The 22,188-nt window shown below is 35.3% G+C and overlaps 1 protein-coding gene and 1 long non-coding RNA gene across 3 annotated transcripts in view; one reads left to right on the forward strand and one right to left on the reverse strand.

Moving 5' to 3' along the window:
• Positions 1-17,743, reverse strand: part of LOC122228042 — a 75,065-nt gene extending 57,322 nt beyond the window's left edge. The window contains exons 1-2 of one of the 2 annotated variants that reach the window (XR_006206369.1): positions 17,590-17,743; positions 6,985-7,088 (exon numbers count right to left, since the gene is read on the reverse strand). This is a non-coding gene — a long non-coding RNA (uncharacterized LOC122228042). Of the gene's footprint in view, positions 1-6,984; positions 7,089-13,090; positions 13,286-17,589 lie in introns of those variants that run through there. The other variant, XR_006206368.1, reaches the window with a different exon arrangement.
• Positions 17,744-19,572: 1,829 nt separating this feature from the next.
• Positions 19,573-21,144, forward strand: LOC122228041 (pre-mRNA-splicing regulator WTAP-like). The gene has a single exon (XM_042952890.1). It carries the CDS (start codon positions 19,673-19,675, stop codon positions 20,126-20,128), a length of 456 nt encoding a protein of 151 aa, XP_042808824.1. The 5' UTR covers positions 19,573-19,672; the 3' UTR covers positions 20,129-21,144.
• Positions 21,145-22,188: the final 1,044 nt, after the last annotated feature.

Consider the following 22,188-nt stretch of genomic DNA (forward strand, 5'->3'; position numbering starts at 1 on the left):
AGGATAAGATCTGCTGTTTGATGCATAACTTTATTGAATATTTCAGGTAGTTATCGTTTACTGTAAGTATGTGTCCGTGGATACCATCTTAACCTAGGGGCAAACCATTGTAGCTTCTTTAAAAATAATTATTTCCAGTTTTTATTTAAATTCTAGTTAGTAACTTATATGGTAAAAATGATTTCAGGTGTAGAATTTAGTGATTCATCACTTACATATAACACCCAGTTGTAGCTTCTTTTCTTTTTAATGTTTATTTATTTATTTTGAAAGAAAGAGCATGAGCAAGCTGAGGGCCAGAGAGAGAGGGAGACACAATCTGAAGCAGGCTCCGTACTGTCAGCACAGAGCCTGATGTGAGGCTTGATCTCAAGCTGTGAGGTCATGACCCGAATTGAAATGAAGAGTCAGTTGCTGAACCCACTGAACCACCCAGGCACCTCTGTTTTCTAACTTTTTGTACCTCTTATAGACATAAGATCAAAGTCAAACTTCATGTGCCAGTTTTTAGATATTGAGTTTTAAATACTTAGGTTGATTTCATTTCCAGACACCAGTAAAGCATAGTGTTTAAGGGCATAGGCTTTGAAGACAATAGGCTTAGAATGAATTCCAGCCAACATTATCTAGTTGGGAAACTTGTTTCCTCATCTGTTATAAAAGGAATCATATCTACCTCAAGGAATCATACCTTACCTTGTAAGGACTGAAGTTAGATTATTTCACTTAAAGGGCTTTACATCCTGACTGGTTCATGCTACTTGCTAATAGCTATGGCTATTGTTTTTATAATTATACATGATAGTTAGATGAAAATGTGCTCCAGTGTATCTATGATGCAGTTTTATCACAGACTTGAAACCAGAAAATCATATCGATACAATTTTTTTTTCCATTTTTTTTAATCTTCTAATTTGGCCAAATCTGTAAGTATCCAACTATGAAGCAAACAGTGGCTATAGAACTATTATTAATGGGCTTTTATGTGAAAAAATACCTGGTCTAGCGAAATTCCAACTTTAGGTGATCCACAGCTCTCTGATTATTTAAGGGATCCTTTCATTGGCATAAGGCTGAATAACACTGCAAAAGGAAGGCTACATTTTTGCCTTACTGGCTTCCATGATAGCAGGCAGATGTCTCCTGTCCTTTAGTCTGCTTTAGGAGAGTCTCTATACCAGTCGGTGGGATTCTAGTACCATCAAACTAGCCAGAGAAAATTCATATAAGGATTTGGATAGATTCTGTTATGAAGACAGGGATGGCTCCCAAACCACACTGTGCTGGATTGAGTTTTTCAATGTTACATCTCAGGATTGTTACCTTTTTAAAATCCCACATTGCCATATAATTGGATGGATTCTATGTGGATAACACCTAGGAAATAAGTCATTTTCTACAACATCTCAAAGTCTTACATGGCAAAATGAGTGTAATCATAACAAAGTGTCTCATAGTAGCAAGATGCATGGAAAGGTCAATATTTTTGTGGTACCTTTTAAACAAGATACAAATTTCTATAAGTGACATCACCACTCAATGGAACTAAAGATAAAGTAACATTCAAAATCAACCTCCTCCTTCAGATTAAGTAATGAAGATAATATGAATTAATAAAAGACTTTCATATAATCTTTCTATTCCAACAATTTCCTTCTTTCTGCCTTTCTGTCTCTGTCTCTATGTGTGTATGTGTTTCAGCTAAAGGGTTTGAAATTATAAGTAGGACTCTCTATTGAGTGAAAAATTTAGAATGTTTGATGATAATTGTCACTAATGACAGAATGGAAAGTGAGCAAGGAGTTAAATTCTTCTCTCATCACATAAATAAGCACTTCTCACTATGGTTTTGAAGCTTAAATATGGCCATTACATAAGCAGACCAGAAGGAAATAATCAATATAAGACCATAAGCAATGTATATAGTGAAGGATATACTTGATATTTCTTGAATCAAGAAATCTGGTTTCTTGGATAAGGAAAATAAGAATATGATGCTGTATGAACTTCTATGCATACCATAGGTTGTTTTTTTTTTTGGTTCCATAGAGAATATGTATATAGATATGTTGGGGAGAAATCTCTAAAGTTTACTAAAGTTATATTAGTAAATGTTATCATAATAAAAGGAAAAATAACACTTTTGGCAAATTTTAGTTACAAAAGATTCTGAACACAGAAATTTACATATTGGATTTTAAATCTCCTGAGAATTATTAAAGAATTGTGATAGCACAATGTTACTAAAAAGTAAACAAGTCATGTCATTTCACACCAAATTATGTATCAAAACATAGTAATATGTATTGTTAGGTTCTGAGAGTTAAGAGAGCTGTTAAATTGTAGCACATGGGGCTTCTGGGTGGTTCAGTTGGTTACGCACCTGATTCTTGATTTCAGCTCAGATCATGATCTCATGGTGGTGAGATTGAGCCTCAAGTCGGGCTTGTGCTGACAGTGCAGAAGACCCTGCTCGGGATTCTCTCTCTCCTTCTCTCTCTGCCCCCTACCCCCCACCCCAAAATAAATAAACATTTTTTAAAAGTTTCAGAAAAAAGGTTACCAACATGAAAATTCCTGGAGAATATTTGCCTATTTTGGTATGTATAACAATGATGTACTTACGTCCGTCCTTTAAATATATCATGTCTAACCCATTTGGTAGTTAGATCTAAAAGAAAATAACATGCTTTCATCAAAGGTTTCTAAGAGTTTTTTAAACACCTGAATTGCTTGGCATTGCGTTTTACCATTTATGTACTTTATCCCAAGAAGAAGCTTGACATTACTAGAGTTTAGTGATTCTTAGAACTTAGGGACAAAAAACTAATATTATAGTTTCTTCATATATTTAGAAAAATATTTCTATAGACATTATCCAGGCATGTAAATAAAAAGAAGAGGCTCTGTATTTCTTGTTACCATTATCATTTAAAGCCATTTATGAAATCTTAGTGGTGGCAGGGAACTTTAGCAGGTTTCCAAATTGAAACAAAAATGATTAGAAAAATGTTAGACGAGAGGTATCTGGCTGGCTCAGTCAGTGGAGCATGTGACTCTTGGCCTCAGGGTTGTGCGTTCAGGCCCCATATTGGGTGTAGAGATTACTTAAACATTAAATCTTAAAAAAAAAAGTAAAATGTTAGATGAGAACTTTGAGATATGGAAAACTAATTTCACATAAATATGGCTGCTTCAACTACTTACTTTATTCCAACCAAGAGATGGAATAGCTAACATAGAACTGTGGCTATCAAATTTTATTGACATTGGAAGGGGAAAAAACTAATATATGCCTTAAAAATGGCTCCAAAATCATTTTTGATTTTCTGGTGAGGAAGATTAGGTATAGTGTTACTTTAGCAAAAATTTCATTCCCTCTTCCCTCCTTTCAGACACTCTCTATTTTACTTATTTTTCCATGTTAATTATTGTCTTTCTTCTTATCTAGAATGTAAGCTCCAAGGCTAGGAATTTTTATGTTTGGTTAGTTGGTACATTCCCAATATCTTGAAGATTTCTGACACACTGTAATCATTTAATAAATATCTATTAAACTATTTGAACTGCAGTAATTCTTTTGTTGATGTTTAGTTATTAAAACCTGTAAACTGAATTGCTTTCAGTGCATCACCACATATGTGGGGCTAATGAAATAATACTCAACAATATATTTAGAAGGGTGCATTATTACTAAAAATGTAGAATCTTCTTGTCTGGTCTTTTCCCATAGCCCGTGCTCACCTTTTCCACAGAGGAGCCCCTAATTATTTTTCCTTTACTGATTTCTTTCTTTTTTTTTTTTTTTAATTAATGTTTATTTTTGAGAGAAGAGACAGAACAGGAGTAGGAGAGGGGCAGAGACAGAGGGAGAGATAGGATTTGGCCAGGCTCTGAGCTGTCAGCACAGAGCCAGACATGGGGCTCAAACCCACCCACTGTGAGATCGTGACCTGAGCTGAATTCAGACACTTAATGTACTGAGCCACCCAGGTGCCCCCATTGATTTCTTTCCAAACATAATCTCCCTCTGCTATTCATCTATCTTCTCCCCAGACCTATCTTCTCTCCCATTTGAACCAAACTTTACCCAGGGAGGTGGTAAATGTCCTAAGAGGGAAGTTCCAGGAGTTACCTTCCTTGACTCCTGGTTTTCCTTAAAAATGCCAGTGTAGGGGCGCCTGGGTGGCTCAGTCGGTTAAGCGTCCGACTTCAGCTCAGGTCACGATCTCGCGGTCCGTGAGTTCGAGCCCCACGTCGGGCTCTGGGCTGATGGCTCAGAGCCTGGAGCCTGCTTCCGATTCTGTGTCTCCCTCTCTCTCTGCCCCTCCCCCGTTCATGCTCTGTCTCTGTCTGTCTCAAAAATAAATAAACGTTAAAAAAAATTAAAAAAAAATGCCAGTGTATAAGTTGAAAATTCAATAAAAAAGTTTCACATTTCTGGAGGATTCAAAATGGTGTAGGAATATTATTATGTTGATTTAATTTTTGTATACCTTTATGTGGACACAGACCATTTCATTCTTTTTTTTAAACAAAATTGCTTCAATCTCAAATCTACTCTCCTGTTCTTTCAAACACTAGATGTCTCTCTAGTGCCAGTCTCACTTTGCTACGTGTTAGTTCAGCCTAGAGTACACTGGATTCCACAGCAAGGAGACATTTATTTACCCAGTATTGGCCCTGAAGAGACAGGGGCATTTTCTATAATGTGTATCCTTTCAGATTCCATATGTTCATGTGGCAAAATTTTAGTCATGGCCCTCTCTGATTTACAGATCTGACTGATAATATTATTTTATACTTGTATAGCAGTAGAAATTTTAAAAATCCTCTCACATGTACTATTTTATTCTTCATAGCAGTTTTGTAAGCCAGGTATTATTATTATCTCTATTTTTACAGTTGGAGACACAGGCCCCAAATGTTACAGAACATTGATAAGTTGACATAGCAACTAGTCACTGACCCCATGTTCACTCACTGATTCTCTGATTCCAAATCCACTTGCTTTTTCCTCTCCATAAAACTGCCTTTGCCTGGATGAGCACTTTTAGAGGATTCTTTGTTATATATATGGGTCAAGCACATTACAGCTTTAAACACACACAGCATAACATAGGGCATTTTTAAGGCAGATACTAGTTGTTTCCCTTCTGGTAATATAAAGCTAGTTATAGTTTCCTTTCTGGTAATAAAAAGGTGTTACCGCATTTAATTCTTTCATAAAAGTCTACTAGAAAAGCAAATGTGTTTTAATTAACACTTCTAAACTGGCTTATATGTTCAAATAATATCTAGGGGTGAGACTGCCCCCACCCCCTCCCCTTTAGTCTGAACCTTGGGTAACCCGGTCTGTGATAAGCTTTAAAGAGGTATACGTGTGAGACTGCATTCCTCTGTGTACTTCACTTGCTGCCAGGAGAAACATTTAATTTCCTGATGGGAGAACATTATCTTTAAAGGAAGAGTTCCATTCTTTCTATTGTTACTCTGAGGTTCTCTGGATGATTTCAATCTCAAGAAAGTACAAATAAAGACTCCCTTAGATTCTGCTTAAATAAATATATATAGGAAATGTTCCTTTTCATTAGTTTGTGTATTTTACATGATAATAAATCAGTACTTTTTTGATATGTTAGTAACACCCATGGGCATTTTTGCAACTGTGTCTTAGTGAAGTTATTGCTACATTACTTTTCCCAAAAAGCACATTAAAATATAGGAAAATGTGAAATTTACTGTAACATCTGACTAGCAGTTATATATTCTTTACAATTAGAGCTTCAAAACTTACATATAAAACCCCTAATTTTGAAATCTTGTGTAAGGAATGCGCAGAAATCTATTACTTACTGAAATTTAAAGTCCTGAGCACTTAGTGAAACTTCCAATTTTTCTTCTTTAATATAAGAGTAAATAATTGCTCTTGAATTAGAAAAGGGAAGATGTGATCATTTTATTATATAGGATAGGTATTTTAAATAAAAGCTATACATCTTCATGAAGAATTCTGATTTTTATGTTTTAGTTTTATGTACAAATTATTTTTGCTACCAGTCAAGAATTTAATGATACCTATTTCTACAGCATTCTTGGGGGGTTTGTTTATTTTTCAGGTTTTCCAATTTTCAGGATGATCTATATTCACATAGCTCTTTTTATATAATGGATTTAGTTCTCCATTTCCCTGATAGGGGGTTTGCTTGACAGTCAAGAGTATCATCTTTGAAGACAGATCTGTGTTTGAATCTCCATTTATTGCTCATGTGATCATGGAGAATTTACATAACCTATCTATGGCTCTATCTCATCATCTATTAAGTCTTGATAGAAATACCCAGAGTATTTTGGGTTGGAGATTGACTAGAAGCAAGATTGGTTGGAAGGATGAGGTGCAGTAATGTTAAGCTAAGAGACTAGAATATGGTGAGTATTATTGGGCCAATGAATGGCCCAACGATTGTCATTTATGGCACTTCTCTTGAAAAAAAAACATGTCTATTCTCACAACTGGTTGATGTCTTCTCCCAGCATTACATGTTGTTGCTTATTAGTCCACTAATAAAGATTATTTAAAATGCCTCTTCAGAAGTGCCTGGGTGGCTCAGCTGGTTAACCATCTGACTCTTGATCTGTGCTCAGGTCATGATGTCACGGTTCATGAGATAGAGCCCTGCATCAGGCTCTGCACTGACAGCACAGAGCCTGTTGGGCATTCCCTCTTTCCCTCTCTTTCTGCCTCTCTCTCTCTCTCTCTCTCAAAAATAAAAAATAAATATAAAATAAAATAATAAAATAAAATGCCTCTTCAGAGAACATCATAATGAAGCAATGATAAGTGCATTATTAATATGCACCTATAATCTCCTTAGGAGAATATATAACAAGATTTTTATAAAAAATCCTTGATCATCCTTGGAACACTTTACTTTTAGGAACCTATAAAACATAGCTTCATTTTTTTAAAAAAGATATACATACGTCGTAAGTGAAGAATTTAATCAGCTTTACTCCAAGAATAGCTGAATTGGCATTTTCACACCCATTAGTCATTCAGAGGCAGTGCTTTTCTTTAAAAGAAGAATCTGTTAGAAAAGAGATGGTTAGTACAACACCATGATGTGTTGGTCTTTAAGCTAGCATTCAAAATAATTGATTGGATAGGAAAAGATACAGAGAACAAAAGGAAGGAAAATAAATACTCATTAACTCAGCAGGGTTAAAGATGAAAAAAGGAAACAAGAGGAAAGAGTTTAAGACTAGGATGGACAAACAGAATCGATTGTTCTACTAATGTTTACAGTGGCAGCCAATTCAGTAACAAAAGCTTATCCCTCCTTATACGCAGTGGTTTAGCAGTGAGGCCAACATAGAGAAGGACATTCTCTCTTTCTAAGTCCCCAAGTAACTCCTATGAAACAAAAAGCTGGTATCAACAATCATTTTACTTTTCACTACAATATTTTTGTGTATTATAATTAAAACCATAGTTTACTAAGAATATAATTATCTAAAACTTAAAAACATGAGGTTTTATCTAAAAAAAGGAAGGATAAGTAAGTTTGACTGCATAATACTTTAGTTTTAGAGCTTCTGGGTTGTGAAATATTTTGAACTCAGAAGTGGAATGTCAGAAATGGGCTTTAATAAAAATAATTACTTTTTATTTTAGAAGTATGATTTAAATATTTTATTAAAAATGACAGTAAATTTTATGGATCCTATAATCCTTTTCTTTGAATTATTTATAAATTTGTGATATAAAAACAATCATTTTCAGCAATTTGGAAATGTTCTACTTAAAAAAATCCTCATTCTCCTTTTACTTCTTTTTCCACCTTGTCTTCCTCCTGACTCAAAGTTTAAATGGAACTGAAACACGTGACATTAGTTGATTTGGGATACTTTATAACTAACTTTCCCCTCTGGAAATGTGGGTTCAAGTGCATTTTAAGTCACAAGTGGAATGAGTCATATGACCCCAATTTGTTCTTCTGTGACTTTCCGTGTTGATTTCAGAATGCCTCTTGCCAAACTCTATTTGGGAGGAGTCCAGTGATGAAATAACAGGAGTTGAAACCTGCTTGTTTAGAACATAGCTTTAGCTACTATTGATATATTCTCATTTTCTTTAGTTAAGAAATTCAGTGAAAGTTAGCAAGAGAGCAGGGACCCAATCTTGGAGACAACCCTACTAGAAACTAATTATAAGTTTGCGTGTGTGTGTGTGTGTGTGTGTGTGTGTGTGTACATGCAAATGTGTATTTATAAGATTACAAATAATATTTTAATTTTTCTTACTAACAAAGCTCATTTCACCCCAAAATGTGATTTTACATCCTAGATATGTGATTTAAGAAGATGGTTACAGAACTTGGGGTACCTGGGTGACTCAGTTAGTTAAGTGTCTAACTCTTGATTTTGGCTCAGGTCATGATCTTTCAGTTTGTGGGACTGAGCCTCATGTCAGTGCAGAGCCTGCTTGGGATTCTCTATCTCTCTCAAAATAAATAAATAAACTTTAAAAAAAGAAAGAAGATTGGTTATGGAACCTGAGTTAGTCAGTCTGGGTTGCTATAGCAAAGTACCATAGACTGGGGGTGGCTTATACATAATAGAAAATTATTTCTCACAGTTTTGGAGGCTGGAAGTCCAAGATCAGGATGCCAAGGTAGTTTGGTGAGAACCTTCTTCCAAGTCACAACTTCTCATTGTATCCTCACATGATGGAAGGGATGAGGGATCTCTGTTGCATTTCTTTTATAAGAGCACTAATTTGATTCATGAGGGCTCCACCCTCATAACCTAAGTACCTCCCAAAGGCACCATCTCACTCTTTTTTTTTAAATTTTTTAATCTTTATTTATTTTTGAGAGAGAGACAGAATGCGAGCAGGGAGGAACAGAGAGAGAGGGAGACACAGAATCTGAAGCAGGCTATAGCCTCTGAGCTGTCAGCACAGAGCCCGACGTGGGGCTCGAACTCAGAACTGCAAGGTCATGACCTGAGCCAAAGTCAGACGCTTAACCAACTGAGCCACCAGGTGCCCCCAAAGGGCCCAGCTCTTAATACCATCACATTGGCATTAGGATTTGCCACATATGAACTTTGGAGGGACATAAACATTCAGACCATAGCAGAGACTAAAATTTGGAAGTGTCTCAACAGTGTCATTGCTTTCAGATCACTAATAAAAAGTTAAATACAGGTATATGAATTTATTTAAATACATTGATTTTACCCTATATAAAGAGGATATAGGGCTTTAACAGATAAAAGCTATACTTTAATGTTGGACATTTTGATTTGAACTACATAGAAATGATGGACAAATATAAACTGTTTTTTTCAATATGTGATTAACTCAAAGAAATTAATTATTCAAATGGCAGAAATGAGAGGAACATTTTAAGCCAGTGCAATAAGGAACAGCTGAAGTCATAGTCGTCTATGTGGCAATGGGGCTGAAATAGTATATATGGACCTTAAAGACTGAAGGTTTGGAATTTTAGCATCTAAATGGAGATTTAGAGGTAGGGCTTCAACGAAGACAGAACCTGTTAAGGTCTACTCTATCTATGACACAGGGATTACCTAAACTTTGCCACTAGTCTAAGGAAGTAGTAAGGAGTAGTGTTATTAAAAATTAGGGTTAAGAAGAAAAACAAAGTTATGGTAGAGAAACTGAGAACCCAATCCAAACCAGACTTGGACACTAATATCCTATATGGGACACAACCCTAAATTAAGAAATTACCTGGGACCTCAGCAGAAACAAAAATAAAAACTTGTAATTCTATCCCTTTCTAAAATGTTATTTAGGTTTTATTGGTTTTGTAGAGAAGCAACAACTCATTGGGATATTAACATTTTATTTTTTAATAATTTCTTGTTATTGGCTTCTGAAGATCCAGAGACTGACAGCCTTCCAGTTTCTACAGTTGCAACCATACAAATGGGTGCTATTTTTATGGAACACATTAATTGGTTCTTCAGAGAGTCCTGTGAGTGTCTTTCCTTTGTGTTGTCTCTGATGTAGAAATCTGGCTTCGGTTCTTAGTCCTTGCTTTCCTTTTTAGCTCTAGTTATAATCCGTGTACTGATAAGACAGCTAAGGGCTTTAGAAAATTCTGAGAAACTAACTCACTCCCTGCGAAGCCAAATGGTGGAAGTGCTGGCTGCTTCGCTAACATTTTTTTCTTTTAGCATGATTTTTCCTGGTCCCTGTTTCCATATCACAAAAACATCAGGCTCTCTCCGGCCAAATGAATAGCTTGGATAAGTTTAGATGAGAGATACTCATGATTAACTGACTTACAGGAAAATAAGTAGTTTGGATAACCCCAATTTGTTTTAGTAATTCTGTTTCTCCCTTTCCTGGCTTCAGGGAGGAAAAACATCACATTTCTTCTACACAGAGGGGTATGTGAGGAGAAATAAAAACTTTCTTCATGAATTGTGTATCCCACAAAAATTCACGTTCCATTTTCCTAAACCTCCTCTTATATTGAATGAAAAGTGGGGGTTGGAGTATTCGTTTTGCAGAAAAATTGCCTTTGAACAATCCTTTCATGCGTGGGTGACATCAATAGCTGGAAAACCAGTGTTTTTAGACTCGCGGTGCTTTGTTAGGGCTTTTGCCTCAACTGTAAGGCTTAGAATCCGTATCTGGTATCCAGAATCAAATAATATCTTGTTATAGAAGAGTAGGGACAAAATAAAAACGTACTGAGAAAACTTAGGACTGAGGATCATTACTCAGACCCACTAAAGGGAACATCAAATGATGCACTTTAATTTTTTTAATGTTTTTATTTATTTTTGAGAGAGAGAGCATGAGTGGGGAAGGAGCACAGAGAGAGGGAGACACAGAATCTGAAGCAGGCTCCAGGCTCTGAGCTGTCAGCACAGACTCAGGGCTCGAACTTATTAGCTGTAAGATCATGACCTCAGTCGAAGTTGGATGCTTAACCGACTGAGCCACTCAGGCACCCCTCAAATGATGCACTTTATAAAGAACAGGGAACAAAGAAGAACAGGATGCAAGAATCAAAGAAAGTGATTAACATGTGGATGAGCATGTTTGTAAAAAACTGATTAATCTATAGATGAATCTAAGTAAGCAATGAATGCTAAAAACAATAATAAAAATAATGCCTTATTTTGAGTGCCTTAAAAACAGGGCTCAAAGTGCATGGAAAATCAAATAAATCATTGGAGCTCAAGCTTTTTCAGATCCTTTGATTTTCTGGAGGAGTTAGTAATACTGACTAAATTTTTATCTGCTGGGTCAAGATTGCATGTTGATTAAGGATAAACACTGTACGTAGAGCAATAGAGTGTAAAACAATAACAAATCAATAAATGTTTCTGCTGTTCAATAAAGGAAGGAGGAAGAATATAAGCAGATAAATATCATGGAAATAAAATTAAAAAATAAACTACTAAAGTAAGTTAAAATGAAGCAGCAATAATAAATGCTAAACTACCAGTTAAACTTAAATAAATTTAGATTTAAGTCTAAATTTACTTCTTAAAAGATAGGTAGTTTCAAATTAGATTTTTAAAATTCTGGGTTGATGGAAATACACTTACATATGATGATACAGAAAATACTGAAATGGAAAAACAGATACAAGCAAAGCAAAGATGAACCCAACTAAATTTGTTTTTGCAATATTAATAAAAGGCAAAATAAACTTTGAACCAAAAAAGGACTTAGGTGAAAGAACACCATAATTCACTAGAGAGATACATCACTGAATGTATATATACTGGAAAACCTGCAATGCCTTGAAAAGTGCATAGAGCAAATGTTAATAGTATTAAAGTTGAAATTGATAATTATCCATTGTATTGGGAGATTTTGATACAACTTTTCTGGAAAATGACAGATTTTGCATATATCAAAAATTAGGATGCATCTAAAGCACTACCTTCAACAAATAGGGAGACAAATTATTTCCAAACACCTATCGAATATTTTAAAAATATGTTAAAAATTTACATACAGGACAATTTGCTCTTTTTGGTATAGAGTTCTATGCATTTGACACATGCATACTGTAGTATAAACACCACCATAATAAAGATACAGAACAGTTCTATCACTCCAGAAGAAATAACCTCATACAACACTTTGTAGTCAAACACTTCCTCTGGTATTAATGTCTGACAACCACTGACTGGTCTTGTAACTCTGTAATTTTGCCTTTTCTGGACAGTAACATATATGGAATTATACAGAATATAGCCTTTGGAGAAAAATTTCTTTCTTTTAGTATAACGCATTTGAGATTCATCAATTTCTCCCATGTATCAGTAGTTCAATCCTTTTTATTGCAGAGTACTGTTTCATTATATGGAGGTAGCACAATTTATTTATCTATTCTCCTGTTCAATGACATTTATGTGTTTTCGGTTTCTGGTGATACTAACAAAATTGTTTTAAAATTACTGTAGTATTTGTATGAATGTAGTTTTCATTTTACTTGGGCAAATGCCAGTGTGTGATATTGCTAGGTAATTGTTGTGGTAAGTGTATGTTCAACTTTTAGGAGTTATTTTCTAGAGTGGCTGTGCCTTTTGCATTCCTACCAGCTATGTGTGAGAGTTCCTGTTGCTTTGTGTTCTTGTTAGTACTTGGTATTGTCAAGTTTTGTAGAAAAAGGCATTCTAGTACATGTGTATGGGTATCTCATTGTGATTTTTATTTTTTTCTTTTTTTAAAATTTTTTAAATCTTTTTTTTTATTTTTGAGAGAGAGAGAAGAGAGAGGAAGAAAGAGAGAGAGAGAGATGAGAGAGAGAGAAACAGAGAGAAAGGGAGACACAGAATTCAAAGTAGGCTCCAGGCTCTGACCCGTCAGCACAGAGCCCGACGTGGGGCTTGAAGTCACGAACCGCGAGTTCATGACCTTAGCTGAAGTTGGACACTTAACCACCTGAGCCACCCAGGCACCCCATGATTTTTATTTTCATGTTATCTTTTGTACATACTTCAAGATTCAAGTTGTGTCATAATCCATTCAGGTTGCTATAACAAAATGCTAGCTATATTTTATAAACAAGATAAATTTATTTCTCACAATTCTGGAGACTGGAAGTCCAAGATCATGGTGTTTGTAGGTTTTATATGGTGGCTGGTGAGGGCTCAATTCCTGGTTATAAGAGGTACCTTCCTGCTGTGCTCTCATGTGGTGGAACGGGCTAGGGATTCTGTGAAATGCTTTTACAGTGCGCTAATCACATTCATGAGGGTCCCATCATTATGACCTAATCACTTCCCCGAGACTTCCATTTACTAACATGTAATCATCTTTGGGAGTTAAGATTCAACATAAGCATTCTGGAGGCACACAAATATTCAGACCATATCACTGAGGATTTTTTTACATTTATGTTCATTGAGACAGTGTTTTTTTTAATTTTCTTTTTCTTTTAATATCTCTGGCTGTTTTTGAAATCAAGGGAATGCTGACTTCATAAATAGAGTTGGGAAGTGCTCCTGCCCTCTCTCCAGCCGTTCCATTTTTTGCAAGATTTTCTGTAGAATTGGTATTATTTCTTTGTTGAATACTTGGTAGAATTCACCAGTAAAACCATGTGGTGCTAGATTTTTCTTTTTTGGAAGATTTTAAACTACAAATCCAACTTCCTTATAGGGGCAGATATAGGCTATTTACTATGGAGCAGGTTTTGGTAATTTGTATTTTTGAAGGAAGTGATCCATTTCATTTAAGTTGTCAAAATCATGGGCATAGATTTTCGTAGTATACTTTCATTATCGTTTAATATCTATGGAGTCTGTAGGAGTATCATCTTTTACATTCTTTATATTGTTAATTTGTGTTTTCATTCAGTTCAAAATATTTTCCAAGTTTTCTTGAGATTTCTTCTTTAACTCATGGGTTATTCAATTTTCACACACTTTTTCTGTTACTGATGTTTAGAGAATATAATTTGTTTAATTTGAACTCTTCCAAGTTTGTTAATGTTTGTTTTATGATCTATCTTGGTGAATGTTTTATGTTGTACTTGAAAAGAATGTATATTCTGTTATTGGGTGGAATGTTCACATGTCAATTAGGTAAAGTTGGTTGATAGTGTTATTCAGGTTTTCTACGCCCTTGATGATTTTGTCTCCTTGCTCTGTCATATGTATTAACATGTATATACACTTAAACTTTCCCAGAAAATGTTAAAAATTTTACTTTCAAAAGTAGTATAATTTAATGAGCTGAGAAAAGAAAAATAGTAAATTGTATTTATTCAGATATGTTTCATTGCTCTTGCTTTCCTTTTCATTCCCAAAGTTACAAGTTTCCCCTCTGGTATAATTTCTCTTTTTTATTTGAACTTGGACTGTTTGAGATTTACTGAAATTCTTAAATTTTTTTTCTGTCAATTTTTTTTTCATCAAACATGCAGAATTTTTTTCAGTCACTATGTCTTCAAATATTTTTCTGCAGCAACCTCTACCTCCCTACTTCATATACTCCAAATAATAGATCTTTTGATATTACTATCATATTATCCTCAGGCACAACAGATTCTAGTCATTTTTGTTTTCAATCTTTTTCTCCCTAGTATTTAGAATGAATAACTTTTATTAACTTATCTTTAAGTAATCCTACTATTTGTATTGGGCTAAACAAACCAACCAATGGAAAGGAATAAAAATGCCAGAGAAAGATTTATGCATATTTAAGAACTCTAGTGGCGGCAACTAATTAGTTGTGAAAGAGCAAAGTTTTTAATACATGGTGCTAAGTAAAATTAATTCTTTGTTAAAGGAATTCTCAATTTGTACCACATTAAAAATAAAGTCCAGGTGAACTGAAGACCCAAATGTGAGAAAAGATTCTTTAAAACTTTTGGAAGGAAATATATCTTACTTTTAAACAAAAACATAATAAGCACAAAATGAAAGGAAATCATCTATAATCTTGTTTAAAATGCAAGGTTCTGTACTGTAAGATACCCTGAAAAAATTTAATAGAAAGTAATAATCTTGAGAGAAACAGTTTATAACACATATAAACAGAAAAACTGGTATCTTAGTATAGTAAAAATGTCTCAAAATGAGTAAGACAAATTACCCAATTGAAAAGTGGACAAATAGGGGCACCTGGGTGGCTCAGTCAGTTGAGCGTCTGACTTCGGCTCAGGTCATGATCTCGCGGTACGTGAGTTTGAGCCCCACGTCGGGCTCTGTGCTGACAGCTCAGAGCCTGGAGCCTGCTTCAGATTCTGTGTCTCCCTCTCTCTCTGCCCCTCCCCTGCTCATGCTCTGTCTCTCTCTGACTCAAAAATAAATAAAACATTAAAAAAAATTTTTTTTAAAGAAAAATGGACAAATAATATGACGAAGAAGCTAGAATGGCAGAAATGGAGAAAAGATCTTAAATCTGAACAGTGGAGGGAGAATTCTCATCGGTTTGAAAATGAAATATTGCTTCACATTTAGCTTTGGCAGACCCCTGACAACTGAGACCTCTGACAATACCCAGCTTTTGGAGGAGTGGGAAAACAAATTCTAATACCCTGCTGGCTGGCAGTAATGTAAATTGATCAAGCACTTTGAAAAAAATACTTAGATAGTCAAGCAAAATAGACTACAAGTGTAACGCATTTTCCAGAAATTCCACTGCTAGGAGTATGCTCTAGAGAAATACTTTTTTATGCCCATGAGAAGACATGTACAAGACTATTTCTTGCATCACTATTGATAAAAGAAAAAGATTAAGAAACCATCTAAATATTTATTGATAAAGAAGTGATTAGCTAAATTACAGTATTTTTAATATAGAATACTACCTAGCAGTCAAAATAAATGAAGCACGTCTACATGTATTAACTTTGGTACATTTTGAAAGCACAAAGGTAAATTAAAAATTAGGTTGTAAATATATATCATACAAAATTAAAATAATGTAAAATGTTACCTATAAGTTTGATGGTGCTATACATATATGGGAAAAGTAATAAAAACAAAAATAGGAAGGTTACACAATCTATAATATATTGGTTTTCTCTGAAAAGGGAAGGAGGCAGGTAGGAGGGTCCAAGGAGTGATTCAGGCTATAGGACTGAGTAAGGTGTTATGAGACTTTCTCTGCATCTGTCATTTTTCATTTCTTTCCAAAAGTTTCTGGAACAGTAAAAAATTTAACATTTATAAAATTTGGGTGTTGGCTATGAACCGATTCCTAAATCTCTGAGATAATTCATTAAAAGGGGAGAGATGTAAAAGTCAATGAACAAAAAAACCATAGCCACTTTCTATGTATTCTGTGCTGAGTGATGAATAGCTCTATTAACGATAGCATTAACCAGTAAAGAGTTTCACATTTCTGCTGACTTTACAAGTGAACCTGGGCTGAACCTCACAGAGGGAATGTATAAACTAGAGAGGTCAAAACCAAGAGGGAGGTTGCCGCTATTACTAATTATTAAAAAGAAAAGAAAAGAACCTGCAAGATTGCTCACACTAACTCATATAACTATGAACCTGTTATAGAAATTAGGCACATCGTGCTATTATTTTTTATACTTACTTTTCTCCTCTGGGAAAGAAGGAAAGTTTTTGCAAAATATATTTATGTAAGAAAAATGCTGTTTGTTTCTAAGAAAATCACATGCTAATATAAAATCATATGGAGGTAGTTTTATTTTCTCTTTCAGAATTAGTTTATTTGGTATAATTTAAAGCATATAACTTTGGGAATATATTGATGTTGAAGTTAAATCTTTAAATTATCTGGTTTCTCTACATATGTTTGACTTAGAGAGTTTCAAAATATAAATGCCAAATCGAAATGACTACTAACACAAAATAAAATTTTAGTTTTTATCAGGTAATAGTACCATCTCTCTCTCTCTCTCTCTCATGTACACACACACACACACACACACACCAAAGTCCAAAACAAAAACTTCTGCAAATTATTCTTTTATTTTAAATAAAGTTAAGTGATTATTGAGAAAATTAATTAGGTACTCAAATCAATTAAAATAGTTAAAATGGTTATGCATGTTACTCCACAGTGACGCTTTCGAAATTTAATATAATTCCATTATATTATAATTAAAAATATTTTTAAATTAAGTTTATTTATTTATTTATTTTGAGAGAAAGAGAATGCACGCAAGTGAGGAAGGGGCAGAGAGAGAGAAATAGAGAGACTCCCAAGCAGGCTCTGTGCTATCAGCACAGAGCCTGACCCAGGGCTTGAATCCAGCAACTGCAAGATAATGACTTGATATGAAGTCAAGAGTGGGATGCTTAACCGACTGAGCCACTCAGGTGCCCTACCATTATATTACAATTTTAAATACTTACTCTGCCTGTGAGAAGCTAAGCTATCCAGTCTAGATGTTGTAAAGATATTTTTTAGATGTAATTAACACTTAAATCAGTAGACACTGGGTAAAGCAGATGTGGGTTGGGCCTGATCCAGTCAGCTGAGGCCTTAAGAGCATCCTTAAGAAGAATTCTCCTCCAGATTGCAACAAAGAAACACTGTCTGTTTCCAGCATACTGTCCTGTGACATTTAGATTCCAGAGGGCAATATCAAGTCTTACCTGAGTTTCCAGCCTTCTGCCTGCTTCATGGCTTTTGGACTTGCCAGCCTCTGTAAATGATGTAATTCAATTTCTTAAAATCAAGTGATCTCTTTTTCAATCATTCTTTCTCTCCATCCTACTCATTCTGCTTCTCAGGAGAACCTAGAGTAACATAGCTGTCTATTAGCCAGTTGAATTAAGTGATTACCAATATCAAAGTATCAACCATTTTAACATATCCTAAATATACATACAAAATTTTGCAAACACCTAAGCCATACTGGGCAATCAGGAGAGTTTTTATGCCCCAAATAATTTAACTCTACTTACTGCACATATTAGAAAAGAATTTCCCACATTTGGGTTTTGAAGTGCACAAACAGTTCCCTAGGGCCTACCTTGAATCCCTCTATGTGCCTCTTTCCCTGTAGCTTTCCACTCTTCTATGATGTATACATGAAAAGAACAGGGGGAAGGGAAGAACAGGCCCTTCTTGACAAATGGCCATCCTGGTGGAACCAGAGCTGTAACATACATGAACATGGTCTATTAACGGCTATTTTATAGAGCAGGAAAAGAGAAGGAAAAGAGAAAAGTGAAGGGGAAAGTAGAACTTGGGGATGTCAGCTGTCAACCCTCAACACAGAAAGAAGGAAAGGAAGAAAAAGAAAGAAAGAAAGGAAAGAAAGAAAGAAGAAAGGAAGAAAGGAAGGAAGGAAGGAAGGAAAAAAAGAAAAGAAAAGAAAAGAAACGAAAAGAAAAAGAAAGGAAAGAAAGAGAAGAAATTTCTAGTTTCTGTAGGACCTGCAGATGAAAGTGTAACCTCCACACATGGTCAGTGTGTGTGTGCAAAAGTAGAAGTGGAAAAAAAAAAAAAGCTTTGAACCCACTGGAGAAAGGAGGATGTTAACAACTCCACCCTTTCCTCCTCCTTGTGCTTGAATCTTTCTTTGTGTTCTATTTTGTGATCTGGACACTTGGGAAATTATTTTTCTGGAAAGAGTAATTAGAATGTTTGCAGAGGGGAGCCGAGAGGGAAGTTGAATAATAATTGTAAACTTTAAATGGCTGAACACATGATTTAGTAGGGTTTCCTACATACTGTATTCTGCCAATAAATAGATGAGATCAGTTTTCTCATCTGTGAAATAAAGGAATTGGATATCTCTTCTAGATGATCCTTACAGTATCATCTGTAGTTTAAAATTTCTATGTAAATTCTATTTAAATGGACAGTGCAAAGAAAAAATTAGTTCAGGCCTTTTGTTCTCCTTAATTTATAAAACAAACAGAATTATAATTTGGTTTGTTTTTTTCCTTACAAAGAGTGGTTGTTACATGAATAAACACCAGAAAAAAATTTATTTCAAAAAAATAAATTAACAAAATACTACTCCTAATAGACCACGGGGTCAGTCAGAAGTTTAAAGGTATTATTACTTATATTTTTAGCTTTCAAATATAAAGCAAGGTTCATATTATTTAAGTTTAAGGGGAATCTTGCAAACTAATTTTAATAGGAGAATAAAAAATTGCTTCATAACTTTCCTCCATTTTCTGCCTATACAATTTTTGAAAACTACCGTTATTTTTATAAGCCTTAATTTCTCTATCTTTAAAATTGGAATACCAACTTCCTACTAAGGTAGTTATAAAAATTGAATGAAGGATTACATGTGAAAGTTTCTAACATACCTTGAACATATGCTAAACTCTTTTTCAAAACTCCTCCTTCTTTCTGTACTTCCCATTTTGATGATATAGCTATCAGTTTTTTCTCTGTTGCCAAGCTAGAAAGCTGGGAATTACCCTAAATCAATATTTTAAAACTATGGTAATATAACTAATGTAAGCAGCCAGTATCTATTTATTTATTTATTTATTTATTTAATTGTTTTTTTTTTTTTTGTTTTTTTTAAAATTTTAATTCTCGTGGCAGCGAGACCCGCAAATAAAGGGGAGCGCCGGGGCTGCGGCGGGAGGAGGAGCGCGGGGGCCGGCGGTAGCGCGGTCTGACCGCCTGGGCGGTGAGCGGGCAGCGCGGCCTTGGCCTATGTGACTGGGCGGCGCCGGCGCGGCCTCCGTCTGGAGAGGATTCAAGATGACCAACGAGGAACCTCTTCCCAAAAAGGTTCGACTGAGTGAAACAGACTGCAAAGTTATGGCACGAGATGAGTTAATTCTAAGATGGAAACAATATGAAGCATACGTCCAAGCTTTGGAGGGCAAATACACAGATCTTAATTCTAATGACGTAACTGGGTTAAGAGAGTCTGAAGAAAAACTAAAGCAACAACAGCAAGAGTCTGCCCGCAGGGAAAACATCCTAGTAATGCGACTGGCTACCAAGGAGCAAGAGATGCAAGAGTGTACTACTCAAATCCAGTACCTCAAGCAAGTCCAGCAGCCTAGCGTTGCCCAACTGAGATCAACAATGGTAGACCCAGCGATCAACTTGTTTTTCCTAAAAATGAAAGGTGAACTGGAACAGACTAAAGACAAACTGGAACAAGCCCAAAATGAACTGAGTGCCTGGAAGTTTACACCTGATAGGTAAACAAATCATACTCCCCAGTCAAGACTTCCCTGACAGTCCCACTGCGAGAAAGCTGTGGTGGGACAGCCAAGTACTCGTTTCCACACCAAGACTCAGACTTTTTGAGCCAAAAAAAGCCACATTCTTAAACTATCCAGCTTGTAATGGTTAATGTAAAACTTACCAGATGAACCTTGTGTTTCAGCTTTTTTCTCTTCCCCCTCCCCTTGCTTCAGAGGCCTGATGGCGTCGGACTATTCCGAAGAAGTGGCCACCTCCGAAAAATTCCCCTTCTAGAACATGTAGACACTTGAGAAATGTTTCTGTTTGAAGAAAATAGAGGGAGAAACAGAAGTCTTAAGTCTGTGGCACACTGTGTCTTCAGACAGTTTGGAGGAATGAAAACCTAGAGATTTAAAATCATGAATTGAACATGTAAAATTCCAGTAAAATGTAAAAATGGAATATGCATCGCTCTTAACCTTGAGCATAGTGACTTAGAGACACTGTATATCAGTTTTGCCAATAAGACTGTGGACTTCGTGATTGTTGTTGAACTTCTGGGTCAAAACTCAAATGAGGTGAATTTTGCCTTTAAAGAGCTTCATTTGCTAAGGAACCAACTTAATAGTCGTGAGAGAATCAAATAATAGATGTCAGTACAAGTAGTTCATAACCGTTTAGTTTGGGGCTCTATATTACTTGATTGAGCCTTAAATCAATGTGGGTTTAATCAATGGTTTGTTCTTTGAATTCTTGCTAATGCTGTAGATAATCTTATTGAGGACTGTACAAACATAAAGGTGTGGTATCAAACTTCAGGTTGAAACTGTTTGAAGCATTATGAACATTCATTTCACTACTAGATTGTATAAGGATATTGGCTGTGATGAGACTCACCGCGTTATTTTTTTCAGTAGTGAAATTAAATCCCCATTCCATTCAACAGGCACATGTTGAAAGAGTATTGTCGTTGGTGTTAATGGGGGAATGTGTTTCCTTCATTGTATTTGGGGCCTTTTGTATTGCACTCTTGATATTAAATTAAATGTGCCTTGAAAAAAAAAAAATTTTAATTCTCATGTAGTTATCATACAGTGTTATATATAGGTGTACAATATAGTGATTCAACAACATGAAGCCAATATTTTATAATAGAAGCAGTAGAATATAAAAAAGTATTAGAGAGCATTGCACATAGTAAAGGTAGGTATTATCTGTACAACTTTTGTATTATTAAAGTGTATGTGTATAGGAAGGCCTGAGGGAGGGTGCGTCTTCCTGGCGTGAAATGTATTTCTTCCTGTGGGTTATAATTAAAAATGTCTGAGAAACACCATCTTAAGAGGTGCTGTCTCTCTCCTATGTTCTCCAGCTTACCGATCTTATCTCCTAAAGAAGCTTTCTGATCCTTATTCCTTTCTGTGTTCTTCCATTGCTTTGTATAAGCTCTAATCACTTTGGTTTCCTTGTCATCAAACTTTTCCATGTGGAAAACCGCTACTCAAGAGATCGTCCTAAAGTGTGTACCTAAACAGGTTAACCTTAAGACATATTAATTCTTAGGGGAGAGGTCAGTCTTTAATCACCATCACATGTATAGGGGGCATTTGAAATACAGTTGACCCCTGAACAACATGGGTCACTGACCTATGCACAGTCAGAAATCCATATTTAATTTTTGAGCCCCCCCCCCCCCCCCAAAACATCACTACTGTTGACGGGGAGCCTTACCAATAACATAAACAGTCGATTAACACATATTTTGTATGTTATCTGTATTAAGTACTATAAGTAAGCTAGAGAAAGGAAAATGTTACTGAGAAAATCGTAAGGAAGAGAAAATACGTTTACAGTAGTGTACTATAAAAATCCACGTATAAGTGGACCTGCAAGGTTCAAACTCACATTGTGAAAAGTCAATTGTGTATCATAATATAAATGAGTACCTCAAGACACTTTTCGGGTCCTTCTCATACCCTTCTCAGCCTCAGATCTGGTTCTAGTCTCTACTTGGGGGACAGTTAGTTCCTCACAGGATTCCACGGTTGACTTTGCAGTGACAATGTCTCAGGTCCAGC

The sequence above is a fragment of the Panthera leo genome, chromosome C1 (genome assembly GCF_018350215.1).
Source record: "Panthera leo isolate Ple1 chromosome C1, P.leo_Ple1_pat1.1, whole genome shotgun sequence".
Lineage (NCBI taxonomy): Eukaryota > Metazoa > Chordata > Mammalia > Carnivora > Felidae > Panthera > Panthera leo.